We start from the raw sequence: 19210 nt of genomic DNA, 5'->3' as shown, positions 1-19210 counted from the left end.
AGGTTGTTGAGTAGCGTAGGAGTCACAGTATAATCTCAAGTTTTTATATCCTGATGTCACCTATCATATATCGGTATCTTGTGCAATAACTTTTTCACCTAGAGTGAGCCGTCGGAAACCTCTAATACAGAGACCGAAAACAGCCGACCGAACAGACGACAACCATCTACTTAGCCCGCATGTGTGTCTTCAGAGGGGCATCCATCATGTATCTGATCGAACGGATGAACCCTACCCCAATCATGTATCTCGGAGTTGACGTTCTAGCTAACTGAGAAGGAGAGACTGAGCAGAGTCCTAGTGGAAAATTTGAACATTCCCATAGGTATTTGCAAAATTCAAAACGCGTTGCCTATACATGCGCCGGTGCTTAGGCAGCTTCAATCAGTCGGGCCCTGTTAGAGCATCTCCAGTCGCGTCCCCCAAATGACGTTTGGGGGACGGCGGACAAAAAATAGAGAAAAACGCGTTCCAGTCGCGTCCCCCAAAGCTAATTAGCGCCTCATTTTGTGTCCGGCGTCCCCGGTAGAGACTCTAGGACGCCGGACACAAAAACAGCGTCCGGACGCATGCATGCAGCCCCTAGTTCCCACATGCTAGTCTCTTTCCCCACACTTTCTCTCACCTACTTTTCCCACATGGGGTGGTCCCCTCTATTAAAATGCATGCATCCGAACGCTGTTTGAGGGACGCGGCTGGGAAGGGCCTATTTTTTGTATAGATTTTTGGTCTCTTTTTGTCCGGCGCCGGTCCCAAATGTGCCCCAAATCATTTGTGCCGGACGCTTTTTGAGGGACGCGACTGGAGATGCTCTTAGAATATCGCCACCCAGCTATCCGCCTTCATCCGGATCGAGGCCCGATCCCGCGAGGCAAGAGCCCGACGATGCTACGTTAAGAGCATCTCCACTCGTCTCCCCGACGAGGCCCCCGAGCGACGTTTTTTCCATCCGGACGGCGTAATTCGGCACAGTCGCGCCCCTGGTTCCTCGTTTTTGTCCGGATTTGTGCCTAAATTTATCCGGCGATCCCACGCCATCCCCGGCCCCCCGGGGAGCGCTCGGGGAGTCCGGACGAAACGAAAGCGCGCGTGGCCCCAACTTGTCGGCGACAATGGCCTGGGTTTGTACGGCAATACCCTCGTCTTCCCGATCTACGGCAATACCCTCGTCTTCCCGATCTACGGCAATACCCTCGTCGAACGAAAGCTTTGAACTCTCAAGTGGTGCAACATAGATAGATTATATATATTTCGAATATAATTCGAATAAACATAAAAATTACATATAAAAACTTTAAAACAAACTTAAACTACTTCTTCTTCCTACATGGCCTCGCGTCATCGTCGTGGCGGCGACGCTTCCGGCTCGTCACCTCCTCGTCAGAGGAAGTTGAGTCCTCCTCCTCGTCAGTGTCCTCAGCCTCTTCGTCGTCCTCCTCCTGCTGCTCCTCCTCCGCTTCCTCGGCCTCTTCCTCGGCCTGCTCCTTGGCCTCTTCGTCCTCCTCCTCGTCGTCATCCCATGCGTCCTCCTCCTCGTCGTCATCCCATTCGTCCTTGCTGGCCGGCGGGGGGGAATCGTCGCTGCTGGACGATGCAGCTTTATCCCACCAATGGCGCCATTCAGGCGGCTTCCCCTCGCTGTCGGTGTCCGATGGCCAAGAGAGATCGCTCATGGTTGACGGAGGATGGTGAGGAGAGAATAGATGAATGGCGTCGGCCGTCGGAAACCGTATATGTAGGTCTCTCGACGAAGAGAGCGGCGGTTGCTCTTCCGCGGAGTTCGTGCTCCATTACGGCGGTTCTCGCATCGAGGCCACTTCGACCGTTCCCGACGAGTCGTTTCGGCTCTCCAGACCACTTCGCGACGGTTCAATGCGTCGAGGAAACTCCGACGATTGCCCTTCCCGGTGACTGCACCGTCGCTATGCACGCGGTGGGTGCGCGTCAGAAGGCGAACATGGGCTCGCGGCTGGGAAAATGGGCCTCCCCAGGCCACAAAATACATCCATCCGGCGCTAAATAACGCCGGATTTCGACGTGGGGAGCGCCAACGAGTGGGGATACTCTAAGTCCTGACCTAACGAATAACGGTGATAAATAAGGAAGCCCAAACCCAAAGCAACTCACATCCTTCCTCGAGACTAGACAAACAGAGCCCTCCCCCTAGTCGTCTTGTCAGCTCCGGTTGTGTCCGTCAAGGTTCTGCTCTTTTCTGTGGTCAAGCACGGCAGCGGGCGTCCGCTCGATTTCGTATGGAATCGGGATCCCGGTCTAATCTGATTTCGTGAGGAGGCTGCGCGGCGCGGTTCTTTCCCTAAGAGCATCTCCAACAGCGCGCTGTATTCAAAAAAGCGGCTGGTTTAGCGCGCGAGCGTAAAATTATGCTCCAACAGGCGCTCTATCCCGCGCTGTAAAATACAGTTTGGGGCAAAAGCACTATGTCGTGCACTATATCTACCGCGCCGGAAAGAGCGCGTTGTATCAATCACGCGCAGAAACAGGTATAGATTTTTACAGCTCCAAGGTTTAGAACTTCTGCTGGAGATGAATATGCCCTCACGCGTAAAACATGGATAGAGCGCGCTGTAAAGCGCTTTTACAGCGCCAAGATTTAGCGCGCCTGTTGGAGATGCTCTAAGTAAATGGGTGGAGGAAGGCGGTGTGGTGGAAATAAAAAAGAAACATCTTTTCGATTTGCATGGCAGGTACGACTTACAAGTGGCATGGTGGGTAATTTAGATCAATATTGAGGGCAGTTTAAAGTAGGACGAAATTTTTGGCAGAAACATTACTTTCTTTATTACTACTATATATATATTAGGTAAAGATTTTATTTCCTCCCTGACAAGTCTAGAGCTACATACAATAAACACAGTTGGTTCATGTTGAAGAAGACTCCATAAATTGGGCTTCTGATGGGTTGGGCTTTATCAAATTATAGGCATAAAATTGCTTATTGCTTGTGGACTTGTAGGCCTTTTTGCCCCAGCATAGTTCTGTGAATGTCTGCTCGACGCCGACAACATCGTCCACACATGCTCCTCAATACATTCAGCTACTATACCTACTGAAATTTGCAACGAAGCAATCCATCCATCACAAACCCATCTTGCTGATAGAGGGCTTGAGAAGATTTCTCTCCTGCTAGGGGTGTAAACATTAGGATAATTTTCGCACCTAATCCGGTTCTGAATCCATTTTAAGTGTATAGAAAAAATATCAACGATTGGAATACTATATATATATATATATATATATATATATATATATATATATATATATATATATATTGTGAAATTACACTTATTAATAATTTTATATAAACTTGGTTCACTTTGTATTGTTTTACTTTGCACAAAATGTATACAATCTTATTTTGAGGAATAACGGAAGGAGTACTAGACATTTATGTAGATATTTCTTAGACTTAAAAACTCTACAACACTCTACATTATAATATAATAAAAGAAATAAGCATACCACAATATATTGGGACAGAGTAATCTATCAAGAAATGTCATTCTTCTTGTCCTCGTTTGCTTTGGTCAGATCTACATAAAAATTTCATTTAGCTAAAGAATTATTTAATTACGACAAACTAAAAAACTAACAAAATATTCCTAGTGCACAAGTGTAATTCCATATACATATGTTACAATTGTATAAGAAACATAATACTAGATAATTATATTGCTTAATTGTGAAAGAGATAAAATTGTATATTGGTGGGTGTACCAAGGAATAAACACATATATCTAGTGAAAAAAAGGAAATAAGGAGGTCAAAGATTTTAGTATAAATACGTGGGGACCATTTATTCTGACTCGTCTCCGCTAAAAGATTTCAACATGTCTAGTTAGATTTGTGAGATCATGCACATAATAGTCGATGAGGTTTTGGGTTACCGCATAAAGGAACCATTTTCCCCGGTTAAAGCTACTTTGAGATATGGATGGCCATGCCCAGAGCCGGGCTTGGCAAACTAATAGTATCAAGAATATGATGGACATGAACATCATGTTTACGGCATACATCAGTGACATCAATCTCTGACTGAGCGTCGAGACTTGTGAGACCATGCAGCTGAATGAAAGGTATTAAATAAACTTCAAGACAATCTAAGCTAGGCTCACTAATAGGGAAGTTAGTGAAATAAGATGTAGAGGGTGTTCATCCTCGTAACAGTTGTGGGAAGCTTCCTGTAACATTCAAGTTTGTGAAGGATCTGAGTGATTTCTTCGTCAATTATTTATGATTTTCTATAATTGACTTAAAACCCAATGATGATGACTCTTTTGTGTGGTTATTGAGTTGTAATCTCAAGTTTTTTACATCCTTATGTCAGATTGCCTATGTCGGTGTCTTGCGCAACAACCTTTTGGTCGGAGTGCGTTGCCAGAAAGCTCTAATACAGAGACCGAAAACAGCCGACCGAACAGGCGGCGACCATCTACTTAGCCTAGTCGTGTGTGTCTTGAGAGGGGCCTCCATCCCCGATCGAACGGATGAACCCTACCCAAATCCTGTATCTCGGAGTTGACGTTCTAGCTAAGTGAGAAGAAGAGTTCGACCGAACAAAGTACCAATGGCAGATTTGAACATCCCCACGTGTATTTGCAATTTGCCTGTACATGGGCCGGTGCTATTAGGCAGCTTCAGTCCATCGGGCCCTGTCAGAACATGGCGCCACCCAACTACACGCAGGCCTGCAGACACCTCCACCCGGATCTGGGCTCGATCCGGTGAGGCAAGAGGCCGATGACGGTACGTTACGTCCTGGCCGACGGCGGCGATAATAAATAGCAAAGCCCAAACCCGAAGCAACTCCCATCCTTTGCCGAGACGAGACAGACACAGCCCTCCCCGTCGTCCCCCTGCTCCTCGTCTCGCTGCTCGCCGCCTCAGCGCCCCGCCGCGCGGACGCGTGGGGCAAGGAGGGCCACATCATGACCTGCAAGATCGCCGAGGTATGCTGCTCTGCTCCCTCGCTGACATAATTCAGCTAGATCGAGCTGCCCGTTTGCTCGTACGATGGCCGGGGACGAAGTCAGGGAAGAAGCAATGCATTAGTCCTGGTGCTGAATTACGTGTTGCAGAGGTACCTGTCGGAGGATGCCAAGGCGGCGGTGCAGGAGCTGCTGCCGGCGTCGGCGGGCGGGGAGCTGTCGACCATGTGCCCGTGGGCGGACACCATGCGCTTCCGCTACCACTGGGCCAGCCCGCTCCACTACGCCAACACGCCCAACGTCTGCAACTTCAACAACTCCCGTCAGTACCCTCCTCCTCCCCTCTACGCTCTACATCTCTCATCTGCATTTCAGCACAACGCGTGAACGGGAAAACTTAGCACACGCCGCTAGGCTAGGTCGCACGTTGATTTTCTTCGAGGTGCGACGGCGGACCACCGATGGAAGGTTATTTGTGATTCTGCAGATTGACTGACTGAGCCATCAAGGCATGAAACTGGCGCGCGGTGGCGTGGGTCGCCTTCGTGAAGTCGCCTCAACCTGGAGAGGGGAGAGCGCCGCCGTTCCAAGTGGCGAGCTAGCTGCAGCCTGCGGGGACGGGCGGACTACTGGACGCTGTAGAAATTTTTTTGACGCTCTGTACACCCAAAGTACAAAATGCTGGCTCCGCCCATGATGCCTGCGGTAAGTTGGAACCACCGGCGAGCCTTCGGGACATACACCGGCGGTAAATCCCGTTGGCGTGCACAATTTTTAGTACGCCGGTGGTATACCTGGGTCTATAGGCTTTTTCCTAGTAGTGGTGCCTATATCGTTGGATTTTGCAACAACTTTTTCATCGAAGTGCGCTGCTAGAAACCTCTAATACAGAGGCTGAAAACAATCGACCGACCGGGAGGCGCAAACATCGACCTAGCCCAGTCGTCTATGTCTTGAGAGGGGCATCCATTATGTATTTGATCGAATGGATGAACCCTACCCCAATGTATCATGGTAAAACGTAGATGGACAGGATCTCCGAAGTGTTGTTTCTGTAATGCAAATGAAACTGTTAACCATTTGTTCCTTGGATGTCCATTCGCTACTATTATTTGGCGGATGATTTATTTTGCTTATAATATTCCGCCACCTACGAGTATTACTAACATGTTTGGGAACTGGTTGTATGGAGTTCCAAAGAAAGATAAAAACAAAATTCGGATTGGTATATCTGCTATATGCTGGACAATATGGAACACTAGAAATGATATGATTTTTAATAATCAAAAGGGTACTAACTTTTTGCAGGTAATTCTTCGAGCTGTGCATTGGATACAGCTATGGGCTTTCCTGCTACCGGAGGACCAGCGCAAGGATATGGATACTGGCTGCAACAGACTACTGGCGGTTACGCAGGATTTCTACTACCGGGCTACTGGGTGGCGACATAATAATAGGATAGAGTATGGCTAGCCTATTTAGATGTCTGATGTTCGATTGGTTGATTTATGTGGCAACCAAGTCGGACCTGCTCTGTTTTTGTTTGCTTTATGTTTCTCATACTTAATACTTGATACGTTATAATAAAAGGCCGTGTGCATCAATTGATGCAGAGGCTGGGGCGTTTTTGCTCCTTGATCTAAAAAAAATGTATCTTGAGTCGACATTCTTGCCAAATAAGAGAAGAAGATTCAACCGAACAAAGTGCAAAAACCAATAGTCTAAGGAAATCTTATTTCTTTTATTATTAGGCATAGATAATAGATATAGATGAGACATGCATATATTGTGAAAATACAATTTGTGGTGTATCTATTGGCATTGGTTTGGCATTGAACATATTAATATTTTTATATACACTTGGTTAAGAATTTGGACAAAGGTCTATGACTTATTTTCAGGAATAATGTAAGGAGTACTAGACCTTTTCAAAGATATTTCCTAGACTTGAAAAGTCTATAGCACTCTATCAAGATATTTTAATAAAATAAAATAAATAAGAATACCACAATAGATAACTATGGCCGAGTAATCCATGGAGAGATGTCATTCTTCTTGTCCTCATTTGCTTTAGTCAGATCTAGAAGAAAATTTCATTCAGCTAATGAAAATCTTGAATTGTGAGAAAATGAAATTTTGAAATCTAGCAAATAGTGCACAAGTGTAGTTCCATATATATGTTACAATTGTATAACGGACATAATACTAGACAATATACATGGTTATTATACTGCTTCATTCTAAAAGAGATAAAATTGTATGTTAGTGGGTGTACCAATGAAGAAAAAAACATATCTAGTGAAAAAATAGAAATAAGGAGGTTAAAGAGTTCAGTATAAATATGTGGGGACCATTTATTCTAACTTATCTCTGCTAAACAATTTTAACAAATCTAGCTGGCTTTGGGAGATCCTACGCATAGTAATCGATTAGGTTTTAGGTTACCACTTAAATACCCCATTTTTCCGGTTAAATCCTTTTGGAGATAACGATGGCCACGACCAGATCCGGGCCTTTGGTATCGACCGTAGCAAAAATATGTTGGATATGCACATCACTTGTACGCCCCACATCATGCATATATGAATCTCCGATTGAGCATCGAGATGCGTGGCAGCACGCAGGTAACCCGAAGGCGCTAAAAAACTTCAAAGGTGACCTAGGCTCATTACGACCGAAGTTAGTGAAAAATGATGTGGAAGGCTTTCATCCTGATAACAGTAGAAGGAAAGCATCCGACCGACTGGGCGGGCGGGCGGCGACCATCTGATCGAACGGATGAAGTTACTCTAATCTTGTATCTGCAGTTGGTGTTTTTCTAGCTAATTGAGAAGAAGAGTTCGACTGAACGAATTACCTGTGATAAATCTAAACATTCCCATGGGTATTTGCAAAATTCGAAATGCGTTGCCAGTACATTTTTTTTCAGAACAATTGCCTTTATTCAAATATTAAGAGTTGCATATAAGTTTAAACCATCCGGCACTTGTACAAACCAATCATATCTACCCTCACTAAGCCAGGTACCGAATCTAGCCATTGTACTACGGAGTATTAGGCAGCTTCAATCAGTCGGGCCCTGCCAGAGCATCCCGCCATCCGGGCCCGATCCGGTGAGGCAAGACGACGCTGCGTTACGTCCGGAACAACGGCGATAATCTTAGAAGAGCTCTAAGACTACCCACAATGAAAGATTATAAGAGATCACGATCATCACGATGCAAAAAGTTCGATGTGTCACATCAATAAATGAAGAAAGAGATGGTAGTAGTATCGTATAGACATCTTGTATCATAGCACGTAGAACTAGAAAAATTAATATCAAAGCAATCTTGTACACACTTTTGCATTGAGATTCTACAAATCACTAAATATAACTAATCTATGATACTACTACATGATACTATGCATTGTGAAGATAGTATCACATACTAGTACCATATGCATGATACTACTATATGATACTCCCCATTGTGACTAGTCTAAGCTCCTAGGGTTGTGCGCCCCTGTCGTTCGTTCTGGTCCTACCTGTCAGTTTTTTGCTGTGTTAGTCTAAGTATCTTCTGGGTTCTTGTTGAACGGTTCGTCGGTTGAGATACCGCCTCACAATTTGCAAAAAGAAAAGGAACTACAGTCTCATACAGAGCTTCCGTCTCTACTCTCCCAAATCCCCCAATCTTCCACATAAGGAAGCCCAAAGCCGAAGCAACTCCCGTCCTTCCCGAGACAGACAGAGCGTCACAGAGCCCTCCCCGTCGTCCGCCTGTCAACCAAAGCAGGGGAGCAGAGCAGAGAAGGTCGGAGGGAGCGAGATCCTGCTCCTCGTCTCGCTGCTCGCCGCCCGCCGCGCCGAAGCGTGGGGCAAGGAGGGCCACATCATGACCTGCAAGATCACCTGCTCTGCTACCTCCCTCACTTGCATAATTCAGCTAGATAGATCGACCTGCCCGCTTGCTCGTGCTACGGGGAGAAAGTCTGGGAGGAAGGAATGCGTTAGCCCTGGTGCTGAATTACGTGTTGCAGAGGTACCTGTCGGAGGACGCGGAGGCGGCCGTGGAGGAGCTGCTGCCGGAGGCGGCGGGCGGGGAGCTGTCCACTACGCCAACACGCCCAACGTCTGCAACTTCAACAACTCCCGTCAGTGACTCTTCCCCTCTCCATCTCTCCAAGTTCAGTTATGGCTGTCTTCCGTATGAGATGAAGTCTAATTACGCGCCATTAATATCGCAAGTCAAAAAAAATCACCACCAAAATGGTCTTCAATTTCGACTCGGCGTAAGTATGGGGCTGCCTCTAGTCATTTATGGAGATATTTCTTACACTTGAAAACTCTACAACACTCTACCTTAATAATACTACTCCCTCCAGTTCATATTAATTGACTCTAATATGGATGTATTTAGACACATTTTAGTTCTAGATATATCCATATTGAAGTCAATTAATATAAATTGGAGGGAGTACTATAATAAAACAATTGAGCAGACTGCAATAGATAACTGTGACATAGTAATCCATGGAGAAATGCCATTCTTCCTGTCCTCGTTTCCTTTGGTTGCGACAAAATATAATTGCGACAAAATATAATTTTTGAAACTAACAACATATTCCTAGTGCACAAGTGTAATTCCATACATTTAATTACAGTTGTATAATGAACATAATACTAGACAATATACATGGCTATTTATACTTCTTAATTTTGAAAGAGATAAAATTATATTCTGGTGGGTGTACCAAGGAATAAACAAATATATCTAGTGAAACAAAAGGAGAAATAAGGAGGTCAAAAAGTTTAGTATAAACGATGGGAGCGGTTACCACGACCGAACGAGGAGAGGCGTTGCAGACGGAGCTTGGCTAGGTAGGCCCATTAGGGAGCTATGAATGTCGCGGTCGAGAGGATGGAGGGGGCAGCGCAATCTCAGTAGACGCCAAGACCGAAAGAAGTGGGACGCATTGTCATGTTGCTCAGCAGTGGCGGGGTCATTTAGCTAAGGTAAAAAATGTTATTTTTTCACGACACACCACACCACTGAATCTAGGTACACACCGATGTGCTTTATTAGGATGGAACGTTCAGAAGTTACCATCGCGATGTCACAGATATGAACCATACTGGTCCTCTTTTTACCACCGCTATAAATATCTATGAGACATTGGATTAGCGAAATAGATGTCTATTAATTATTTAACGGTACCACAAAATACCTCTTTTAAAAACTGGAGGAGGTTTAAGGTGATTACTCACCGGCTAGTAGGTCGGGGATGACATTGAGATACCGATCTTAACGGGCGTGTGTACTACTGTGGTGTAGGATGATGGGAATTCAACTACTGGATGGAGATTGGGGCTTTTCAAGGAAAGCACGACGGCTTGGCAGCCTTCATCAGTTTCTTCCACATCAATAACTCATTTAGTTTGTTGTGCTCGTTTGTGGTGGGGGAGCTAAACCAGAAGCATTGATGGGCTGTTACGCGCAACACTCTGCTGGTATGGTGTGTTCTTTGAGCCCCGGGTTGAAACGCAGGGATGGAGCATTTTAACGTGGCAATGAAGTGATGGTTTCAGGTTCACTGAAACGTGATGATGGACTACAGCGGGAGAAAAGCAACGCAATAGGATTGAATACACCTAATGAAAACTGGGTGAGGTGGCACTTGATGATATGTCATGCTTACATGTTGAGAGAAATACTTTTAGTGGGTTGCTCTTATTTAAGTATTATTATAGATTGTAGATGTGTGGGGACCATTTATATTTACTCATCTCTACTAAACGATTTCAACATATCTAGTCTGCTTTGTGAGATCCTGCATATAATAATCGACAGGGTTTTGGGTTATCGCATAAAGAAACCATTTTTCCTAGCTAAACCTTTTTTGAGATAAGGATGTCCATAACCAGTGTTAAGTCTGGCATAATGTCATATGTACGTCATATATCAATCAGACATCAATCTCCGATTAAGCATCAAGACTCCTGACACCATGCGGCAAATCAGTGGCGGAGTTTGGGAGAAAATGAGGGTGAGGGAGGGGCGAAATGCAAAATACGAGGATTTGGGGGGGGGGGGGGGGCAAAAGTCTAATTTTTTTTCTTCCAAGCTGCTCCCAAACATGATTCCTTCATAGTTCATTAAGGTACGCCCCTGCGGCTAATCAAAAGGTGTTAAAGAAACTTGAAAATATCCTCAGCTAGTCTCATTACTAGTGAAGTGAGTGAAAAAAGATGCAGAAGTTGTTCATCCTAATAATAGTTTTGGAAAAATCTCTTTGTAAGTTTGTGAAGTTACGATTTGAGTGATTTCCCCCAATTATTTATAAGTAACTTTAACTCAGGGATGATGAGTTTTACGCATGGTTGTTGAGTAGTGTAGGAGACACACTGTAATCTCAAGTTTTTACGGCCTTATGTCACCTCTCCTATATCGGTGTCTTGCGCAACAACTTCTTCACATGGAGCTCGCTGCCAGAAAGCTCTAATACAGAGACCGAAAACAGCTGACCGAACAGGGGTGGCCATCTCCTTAGCCCGTCCGTGTGTGTCTTGAGAGGGGCATCCATCCATCATGTATCCGATCGAAGCGATGAACCCTACCCAAATCCTGTATCTCGGAGTTGACGTTCTAGCTAAGTGAGAAGAAGAGCTCGACCAAACAAAGTACCAGTGGCAGATTTGAACATCCCCACGGGTATTTACAATTTGCCTGTACATGGGCCGGTGCTATTATTAGGCAGCTTCAATCCGTCGGGCCCTGTCAGAACACGCCGCCACCCAACTACACGCAGGCCTGCAGACACCTCCATCCGGATCCGGTGAGGCAAGAGGCCGATGACGCTACGTTACGTCCTGGCCAACGGCGGCGATAATAATAAATAGCAAAGCCCAAACCCGAAGCAACTCCCATCCTTGCCGAGACCAGACAGACACAGCCCTCCCCGTCGTCCTCCTGCTGTCAGCGAAGCAGGGGAGCGCCGGAGCAGAGCAGAGAAGAGCAGAGGGAGCAAGATGGCGGCACCGCGCCCGCAGCAGCTGCTGCTCCTGCTCCTCGTCTCGCTGCTCGCCGCCTGCGCGCCCCGCCGCGCGGACGCGTGGGGCAAGGAGGGCCACATCATGACCTGCAAGATCGCCGAGGTACGCTGCTCTGTTCCCTCCCTCGCTGACATAATTCAGCTAGGTAGAGCTTCATGTTAGCTCGTACCATCGGGAAGAAGTCAGGAAGGAAGGAATGCGCAAGTACTGGTGCTGAATTATGCGTTGCGTGGTGGTCGTTGCAGAGGTACCTGTCGGAGGAGGCGAAGGCGGCGGTGCAGGACCTGCTGCCGGCGTCGGCGGGCGGGGAGCTGTCGACCATGTGCCCGTGGGCGGACACGATGCGCTTCCGCTACCACTGGGCCAGCCCGCTCCACTACGCCAACACGCCCAACGTCTGCAACTTCAACAACTCCCGTCAGTTCCTCCTCCCTCTCTCCATCTCTCCAACTTCAGTTATGGTTGTTTTCCGTAGAGAAGCTCAAGTCTAATTACGCGCCATTAATAATAGTATCGCAAGTCAAACAAAACCACCACGAAAATGCTCTTCAATTTCGACTAGGCGCAAATACAGGCTACCTCTTACGTGTCACAGTTTTGCTTTTTCTACAATTGGTTAGCATTATGCACAGCTTCAGTCATATCTAATTAAGTAAATATGATGTTCTCTGTTCCTATTACCGAGAGATAGTGAAACCAGGCCATATTTGGCCGTATGGACAAAAAAAGATCTGAAACTCCAAAATGGAGTTCTAGCTAGCTAAAGAGAGCCCAGTTATCAAAAACTCAAAACTTTGTTTTGGAGTTTCTGTAAATATGAAAAAATAATATGATGTACATATAGATGTCTAGTATGCACATCTAAATTTTCATAGAAACGTATTTTCAGTTATGGTCTACAAAAAAAAATACAAATGTGAGGACCAAACCGATTTTTTTTATTTGCATACTTAGAGCCACATGTTTGTGTAGCCCCATGAAAACAAACAGAAAACGAGTGAGCACTTTCTTTGCACGCAATTGTTGAGTTACTATTTTTACAAAGTTTTACAGGTTTGCATAAATAGTTCTTGTGTACCCTTTTTTATTTTATTTAACTTGGGTGGGCTCCAAAAGGCCATACTCAAAAAAGAAAGTGCTACAAAGTGGAATGCGATCCCACTTGTCACTCTCACAAGAACACGCATATTTTCCCCTTTCATCTGTAGAACTGTCTCTGTGATGGAGTTCTTTTTCCCTACGAAACACTCTGCATCTATGATGGATATTCCTCCCCGCCAAAAGAATCTACGATTTGAACTAAGTATAATTTACTGCGATCTAGTATCAGTAGGCGTTGCTTGTCAGAGAGGACTTAGAGGTTGAGTAACGCTAAACAACTCTACGATTTGCTGCATATTTAGAGCCATATGTTTGTGATTTTTGTGTAACCTAAAATGCTATGTGGATTTTTTTTTACAGGATTGCATAAATAGTTCTTGTATATCTGTAAAAAAAAGAGCTTTTTCAAACTTTTGAATGCCGTTTTTATTTTATTTCCTAACACCGAGATCTGTTGAGCACTGGAGCTTGGGCGGGCTCCAAAACGCCACACTCCAAAAATAAAGAAAAGGTGCTACAAAGTGGAATTAGAGCCCACTTGTCACCCTCACAAGAACGCACATTTCCCCTTCCATCTGTAGCAATCAGAAGCTGTAGCAGTCAGTAGGAGTTTCGCATACAAAACTATGTTTCTGATGGAGTTCTTTTTCCCTAAGTAAACGCTCTGCCACCTATGATGGATGTCTCTCCCCTGTCAGAGAGAACTTAAGAGGTTGAGTAAAGCTAAACAACTCTCCGACTCATCTCTGAGTCTGGTCGCTTGCTTCACGCATCGCCCACGCCATGATGCCATCCATCACCACTCGTTGAGCCCAACTAATTCTGACTATGCATGCACGTTTTTTTTTCATCCAATCGCTTTCGTCCTAAAGAGTTTGAAGATTTCCACTGTAACTAATATGCAAAAATATCTCTGAATAACACGGTTTGTGTAAAAACGAAATTTGAAGCTTACGGTTTGTGTAAATTGCACCAGGGAAGTGACCTAGGTCTATAGCAAGTTATATGTTGCACTTGTTATCCTGTCCACACGTTCTTGTTGGGTCAGCCAAGTGTGTATGTGACCACTGGAGATCACATGCAAGTGTCCACTTGTCATGTTAGATCTCAGTTATGGATTATGTTATCCATGTTCTCCCAACCGATTGATAACTTGTGTCGGTCTTCACGCATCGCCTGCATCACATGATCCGATCCAATTTACCCACGTGCTTCTCTTCAGCCAACGACTTTCAAACGATCTGAATATCAGAGGGGATCGAAACAATTGCTCTCATAAATTTTTTTTCGATAAAGGGAATATATTAATATCAAGAAGATACCAATTACACCCAGCATCTGCAACAACGCACCACCCTAATGGCACTACGGATGCACACAGCCAAAAAAAAGAAAAGAAAACTAAGAAACAAAAGTCCCCGCTACAGTATCTCGAGCCTAACAACAGCAATACATCCACCACCATGACAACACCTGAATTACAGACTCTCCAAAAAACGACGCCTTCAAGAAGGGAACAGTGCTCAAACACCGTCGTCGCCCGATCAAAGATCTTAGGTTTTCACCCTGAAGATAGTCCCCGCTCTCAAAACAATGCCTCCACCAAGGTCACTGCAAGGCACAACCAGTTAAGGTCGGACCTTGGGTTTTCACCCTGAAAGGTAGGACTCTGCGCTTCACCTGTGTTGCCGCCCCCACTTCCAAACCGCAGCTATGAAGCCGAGACACCAAGCAAGCCCCTCAACAGCGCGAAGACTTGAACCTCCCTTAGCTAGTCCTCCCCTCCGGCCTTTAAGAAATTCTCTTCTTCCGACTTTCATCATGAATCCATAGTCACTTGATGTCAACACAGAAAAAGAGCTTCGCGCCGCTCCCTCCAGAACCAAACGGTCGGAATAAACGCATGGGCGCGCACGACCGAATACCTCCGGTCCAGCAAACTCCAGGTAAAGCGCTGTTACATTCACCGGCGGAGCCTTCCGGAACTCAACCCTCCGGCCAGATCACGAGTCCAGGCCTCCGGTAGGTCCTCCTCTTCACGCAAGAGAGGCCCTAGGACTGCCGCCTTTATTCAGGTCGGACCCCCACGTCGGCGACCATCCCGGGCTGGCCAACCCAACCCTCCACCGGCGACACCATCGCCGGCTTCCAAGCACCTCCATCGCACCTGACGCCCGCCACCTGCCACCAGGTCGACGCCGTCACCGCCATCCAGGGCCGCCGCCCTTTGTGCCGTGATCCAGACCTTGAGGAGGAGCAGCACGAGATCCACCCCATCACCACCCGCCCGGCGATGCCGAGGCGAGGAAGGAAGGAGAGGATCGCGCCGCCAGGATCCAGGGCCGCGCCGCCGCCCCCATCATCGCCCGCCCGGCGAGGCCGTGGCGAAGACGTGATGAGATGGTCGCGCCGCCATCAACCGCCGGGTCCGGGATCATCCCCCCGGCGCGGAGGCGTGCCTCCTACCTCCGCCCCAGGGGACCGTGCGCGAATCCCCGCCGCCCCCATCACCGACCGCGCCAGGCTTCGCCGGCGGCAGCCTCAGGAGACGGCGAGGAGGGATAGTGTATTAAGCATCAAGTGTTGTAAATATCAGACAGGATAGTGTATTAAGCATCAAGTGTTGTAATTTCTGTTCTCCTAGTGTAATACTATATCAAGTATGAGCTCATGGCTACGTATTACATTGCAGGGGACTGCCACAATTCCAAGGGCGTGCAGGGAATGTGCGTTGTTGGAGCCATCAACAACTACACGGAGCAGCTCTACACCTACGGAGACTCGCCAAAGAGTTCATGTAAGTAGATGCCATGACTCTCATCCAGTTAATCGCACTGTCGAAACAGGCAAGGAGATCTGAACATTCATCCCGTCTGCGCAACCCAGATAACCTGACGGAGAGCCTCATGTTCCTGGCACACTTCGTCGGCGACGTGCACCAGCCGCTGCACGTCAGCTTCGAGGAAGACGAAGGCGGGAACAGCATCCAGGTGCACTGGTACCGGAGGAAGGCCAACCTGCACCATGTCTGTCCTGTTCTCTGTTCTTCTACACCTCCCATCAGACATTCTCTATCTGAATTAAATCTTTCTTATTTGGAAAGGGGAAAGGATTTTGGTCTGAACTGCATTTTTGTGACGTTATATGTTTTGCTAGGTGTGGGATGTCAGCATCATCGACTCGGTGATGAAGGACTTCTACAACAAGGACATGGACACCATGGTGGATGCCCTCGAGACGAACCTGACGCTGAGTGCACCAGTAAACCATCATGCTACCTTTTCTTGTTCTCTTATTATTATCCAGTTCTAAGTACATTGCTATTGCCATTCCTGTTTCTAATGCTGTGAGTTGTAGAATGGATGGTCTGACGATATCAGCGACTGGGAGAACTGCACGAACATGAAGTCAACCTGCGCAAATGAGTAGGATTCATATCGCAGCACTTAGGTTTCAGTTCATGTCTTCTGCAACTAACTTGATCGACATTTGACGTGGTATAATTAAATCTGTGGTGCAGCTATGCAATTGAGAGCATAGATTTGTCGTGCAACTATGCGTACAAGGATGTGACGCAAAACATTACTCTAGGAGGTAACTAAGTGTCTATGTTCACAGTAGCTATTACTATGAAAACTACAGTACAATATGCATTTTAGCCTATAATCTCGTACTAATGGTCAGCAATTATGGGCTCTGGAATGCAGATGATTATTACTTCACCAGGTACCCAGTTGTGGAGAGGAGATTAGCACAGGGTGGGGTCAGATTGGCGATGATACTCAACCGTATATTTGACAAGAAAGTAGATACCATGCCATTATATGTACAGTAAGGTTACCACACACACGCACACACGGCAGAAAAGTATTATAGCAGCCGCTGCCACTACATTGTTTGATCAATTGTCACTTGAATAAGTTTGCACATTCTGTAATAGAAACCACATTATCTTAGCATAGCATTCAGACATGCAATTGTTGTAAAGTTGTAATATAACACGTCTATTAGCTTGTACAATATACCAAACCGGATGTGTATTTCAAAGCAATGCTTATTTTGCCTTATCTTCTTCATTTATTTATATATTTGAGAGTAAATGTTTGCTGGGGATCATTAATGAATTGACTGTACATATCTTTGTAATAGACAGTATAACAGTATGATCAGCTGTTCTAGCCTACTAGGAATCCCTGGGGATAAGTTAAATTTAGTTGCTCAAGCCACTCCAACAAAATGGCTGATACTAATCAATCTGGAACAAATGGTGCATCAAATCAATTTATTCATATCTTACTGAATCATACACAATATATCCACCATCTAAACAACGGGACCCTACACAGAACTTTCAATCGTCAATGCGAGCGACCCACCGAACCCGCCAGTACCTTAGTCAGGGCGTGAGCGGCGATCCCGACCGGGCAGAAGAGCAGGCACAGCGAGATGGAATGTCTGGTCTCGATGTTGTTCTTGATGCCATCATGGTACACCTGCCTGCATCGCCAGTCAAAACATAGACATTATCAGTTTTTCACGAGGCATGTGAACATTCATCTCTATTATGTACCTGAAAAGCAAACAAGAATGGCCAACCTGGCGGCAAAGAGGTCGACGGCTAGGAGGTGGATCCAGGCGGAGGCGACGGTCATCTCGCTCGCGAACATCCTCACAATTCCCGGTAACTGCATTGCAAGATTCATATGTTATGTTTTGCTAGGCGGGAGAACACATTCAGACAATGCAGTGTTGCTGAATTTAGTACTGTTGCTGTAAAGAGTGTAGTGGTGACAGTGGGTGGCTGACCTCCGGGAGCCAGTACTTGCTGGCGAACATGGCGCGGATGGTGTCAGGTGTCCAGGAGAGGTAGAGCAGGTAGGCGTAGAGGAGACCTAGGGCCACGTAGGGGGCGGTGCTCTCCACCGTGCGCTTAGTCTGCAGCACCACAAACACTAGGTGAGTTTTCCGTTCTGCAGGCTGGCGTACTGCCTGGCATGCTCCGGTCGCCGCAAGCGTGTGGGGAAGAGAGGGGTCAGGGAAGAAGGGGCGTGCTTACGATGTCGGCGTTGGGGGCGGCGATCATGAGCGTGTAGAACGGCAGGACGGCGACCGTGCCGACAGTGAATGCAGTGCTGGCGATCTGCGGCGTCGTCAGCCCTGTTTGGGAGCAAGAAAATCGGTCAATGGCGCTGCCAAGTCGTCGTGACTGGTGAGCACCTCGACCAGCTATTAGAATTGCGAATTCTTGGTGAAAATAGAAAGAGAGCGTGCGTACATGCGCGAGGCCGGAGCAGAGGCGCCCTTGCCCGCGCGCCGGCGGCGCCGCGGCGAGGGGCCACGGCGAGGTCCTGCCGGAGAGGGCTCCAAGAGCATGTGGCTCCATGGCCGGCGGCAAGGGCAGCAGCGCGCGTGCCTGCCGGCGCCGGCGTCCGCCTCAGCGCCAGCAGCAGAGGGAGACCGGCGACCTGCAGGGAGCAAGCAAGAAATCAGAAGGATTCAGGTGGAAAAGGCACAGCCATGGCAGCTAAGCTAAGCTTACCCGGGAGGTGGTGGAGATGGCCAGGGCGGAGGAGGCCGCCATTACTTCCTGGGAGGCGACGAGGAGGACCTGGAGCAGCCGTGTACGGGGAAGGAGGGGAGCGGGTGAGCTGCCATTCCCCCCACCTCCTCTATGTACTTGTGGCGAGCAGGCAGGGCGCCGAGCCGAGCTGCGAGTTGATTGAGTGACCACTCCACTGCCTTACCATCTTGGGCAAGGGCCGGTGGCGGGTCCCGCCGGAGTGGGAGGAGGCACCGTCGGCCGGGGCGGTTGCCACCACCGTCCAGCTCCCAGACCAACCACGTCCAGGTTCACAGTCCATTTGCAAATTGCAACTTGCATCACCTCACTTACCCAGCCATGTGCTCGTATGACGAGCCTTGACTCGGACTGCCGGCCGGATCTCCGATCCGTCTCCGTCGGCGGCCGCTCTGCCTCGACACATGGCTGATAGTTCCGGCGCTATATCATCAGTCACCCGCACGGCTCTGCAATCCATCAGTAACCTCAACAAGACAACAGAACACATAAAGCGAACAACAAAGCATACAACATTTAACATCAACCATCACACATCGCAACAGGATA

At 47.2% G+C, this 19210-nt stretch overlaps 2 protein-coding genes across 2 annotated transcripts; one reads left to right on the top strand and one right to left on the bottom strand.

Annotated features, from left to right (window-relative positions):
• The first annotated feature begins 11846 nt into the window (after nt 1-11846).
• LOC127340948 (endonuclease 2) lies at nt 11847-17150 on the top strand. The gene is made up of 8 exons (XM_051366715.2): nt 11847-12084; nt 12228-12399; nt 15776-15880; nt 15970-16109; nt 16240-16344; nt 16441-16508; nt 16604-16677; nt 16791-17150. Exons 1-8 carry the CDS (start codon nt 11959-11961, stop codon nt 16916-16918), a joined length of 918 nt encoding a protein of 305 aa, XP_051222675.1. The 5' UTR covers nt 11847-11958; the 3' UTR covers nt 16919-17150.
• Nucleotides 17151-17283: 133 nt separating this feature from the next.
• LOC127340949 (protein MAO HUZI 4, chloroplastic) lies at nt 17284-18889 on the bottom strand. The gene is made up of 6 exons (XM_051366720.2): nt 18623-18889; nt 18359-18548; nt 18140-18240; nt 17890-18018; nt 17680-17768; nt 17284-17580 (listed from the first exon to the last, which is right to left on the bottom strand). The coding sequence occupies exons 1-6, from the start codon at nt 18662-18664 to the stop codon at nt 17442-17444; spliced, it is 690 nt and encodes a 229-aa protein (XP_051222680.1). The 5' UTR covers nt 18665-18889; the 3' UTR covers nt 17284-17441.
• Nucleotides 18890-19210: the final 321 nt, after the last annotated feature.

The sequence above is a fragment of the Lolium perenne genome, chromosome 3 (assembly GCF_019359855.2).
Source record: "Lolium perenne isolate Kyuss_39 chromosome 3, Kyuss_2.0, whole genome shotgun sequence".
NCBI lineage: Eukaryota > Viridiplantae > Streptophyta > Magnoliopsida > Poales > Poaceae > Lolium > Lolium perenne.
Note: the sequence above shows the minus strand (reverse complement) of the source record. Positions and strands in the feature narration are given on the sequence as shown.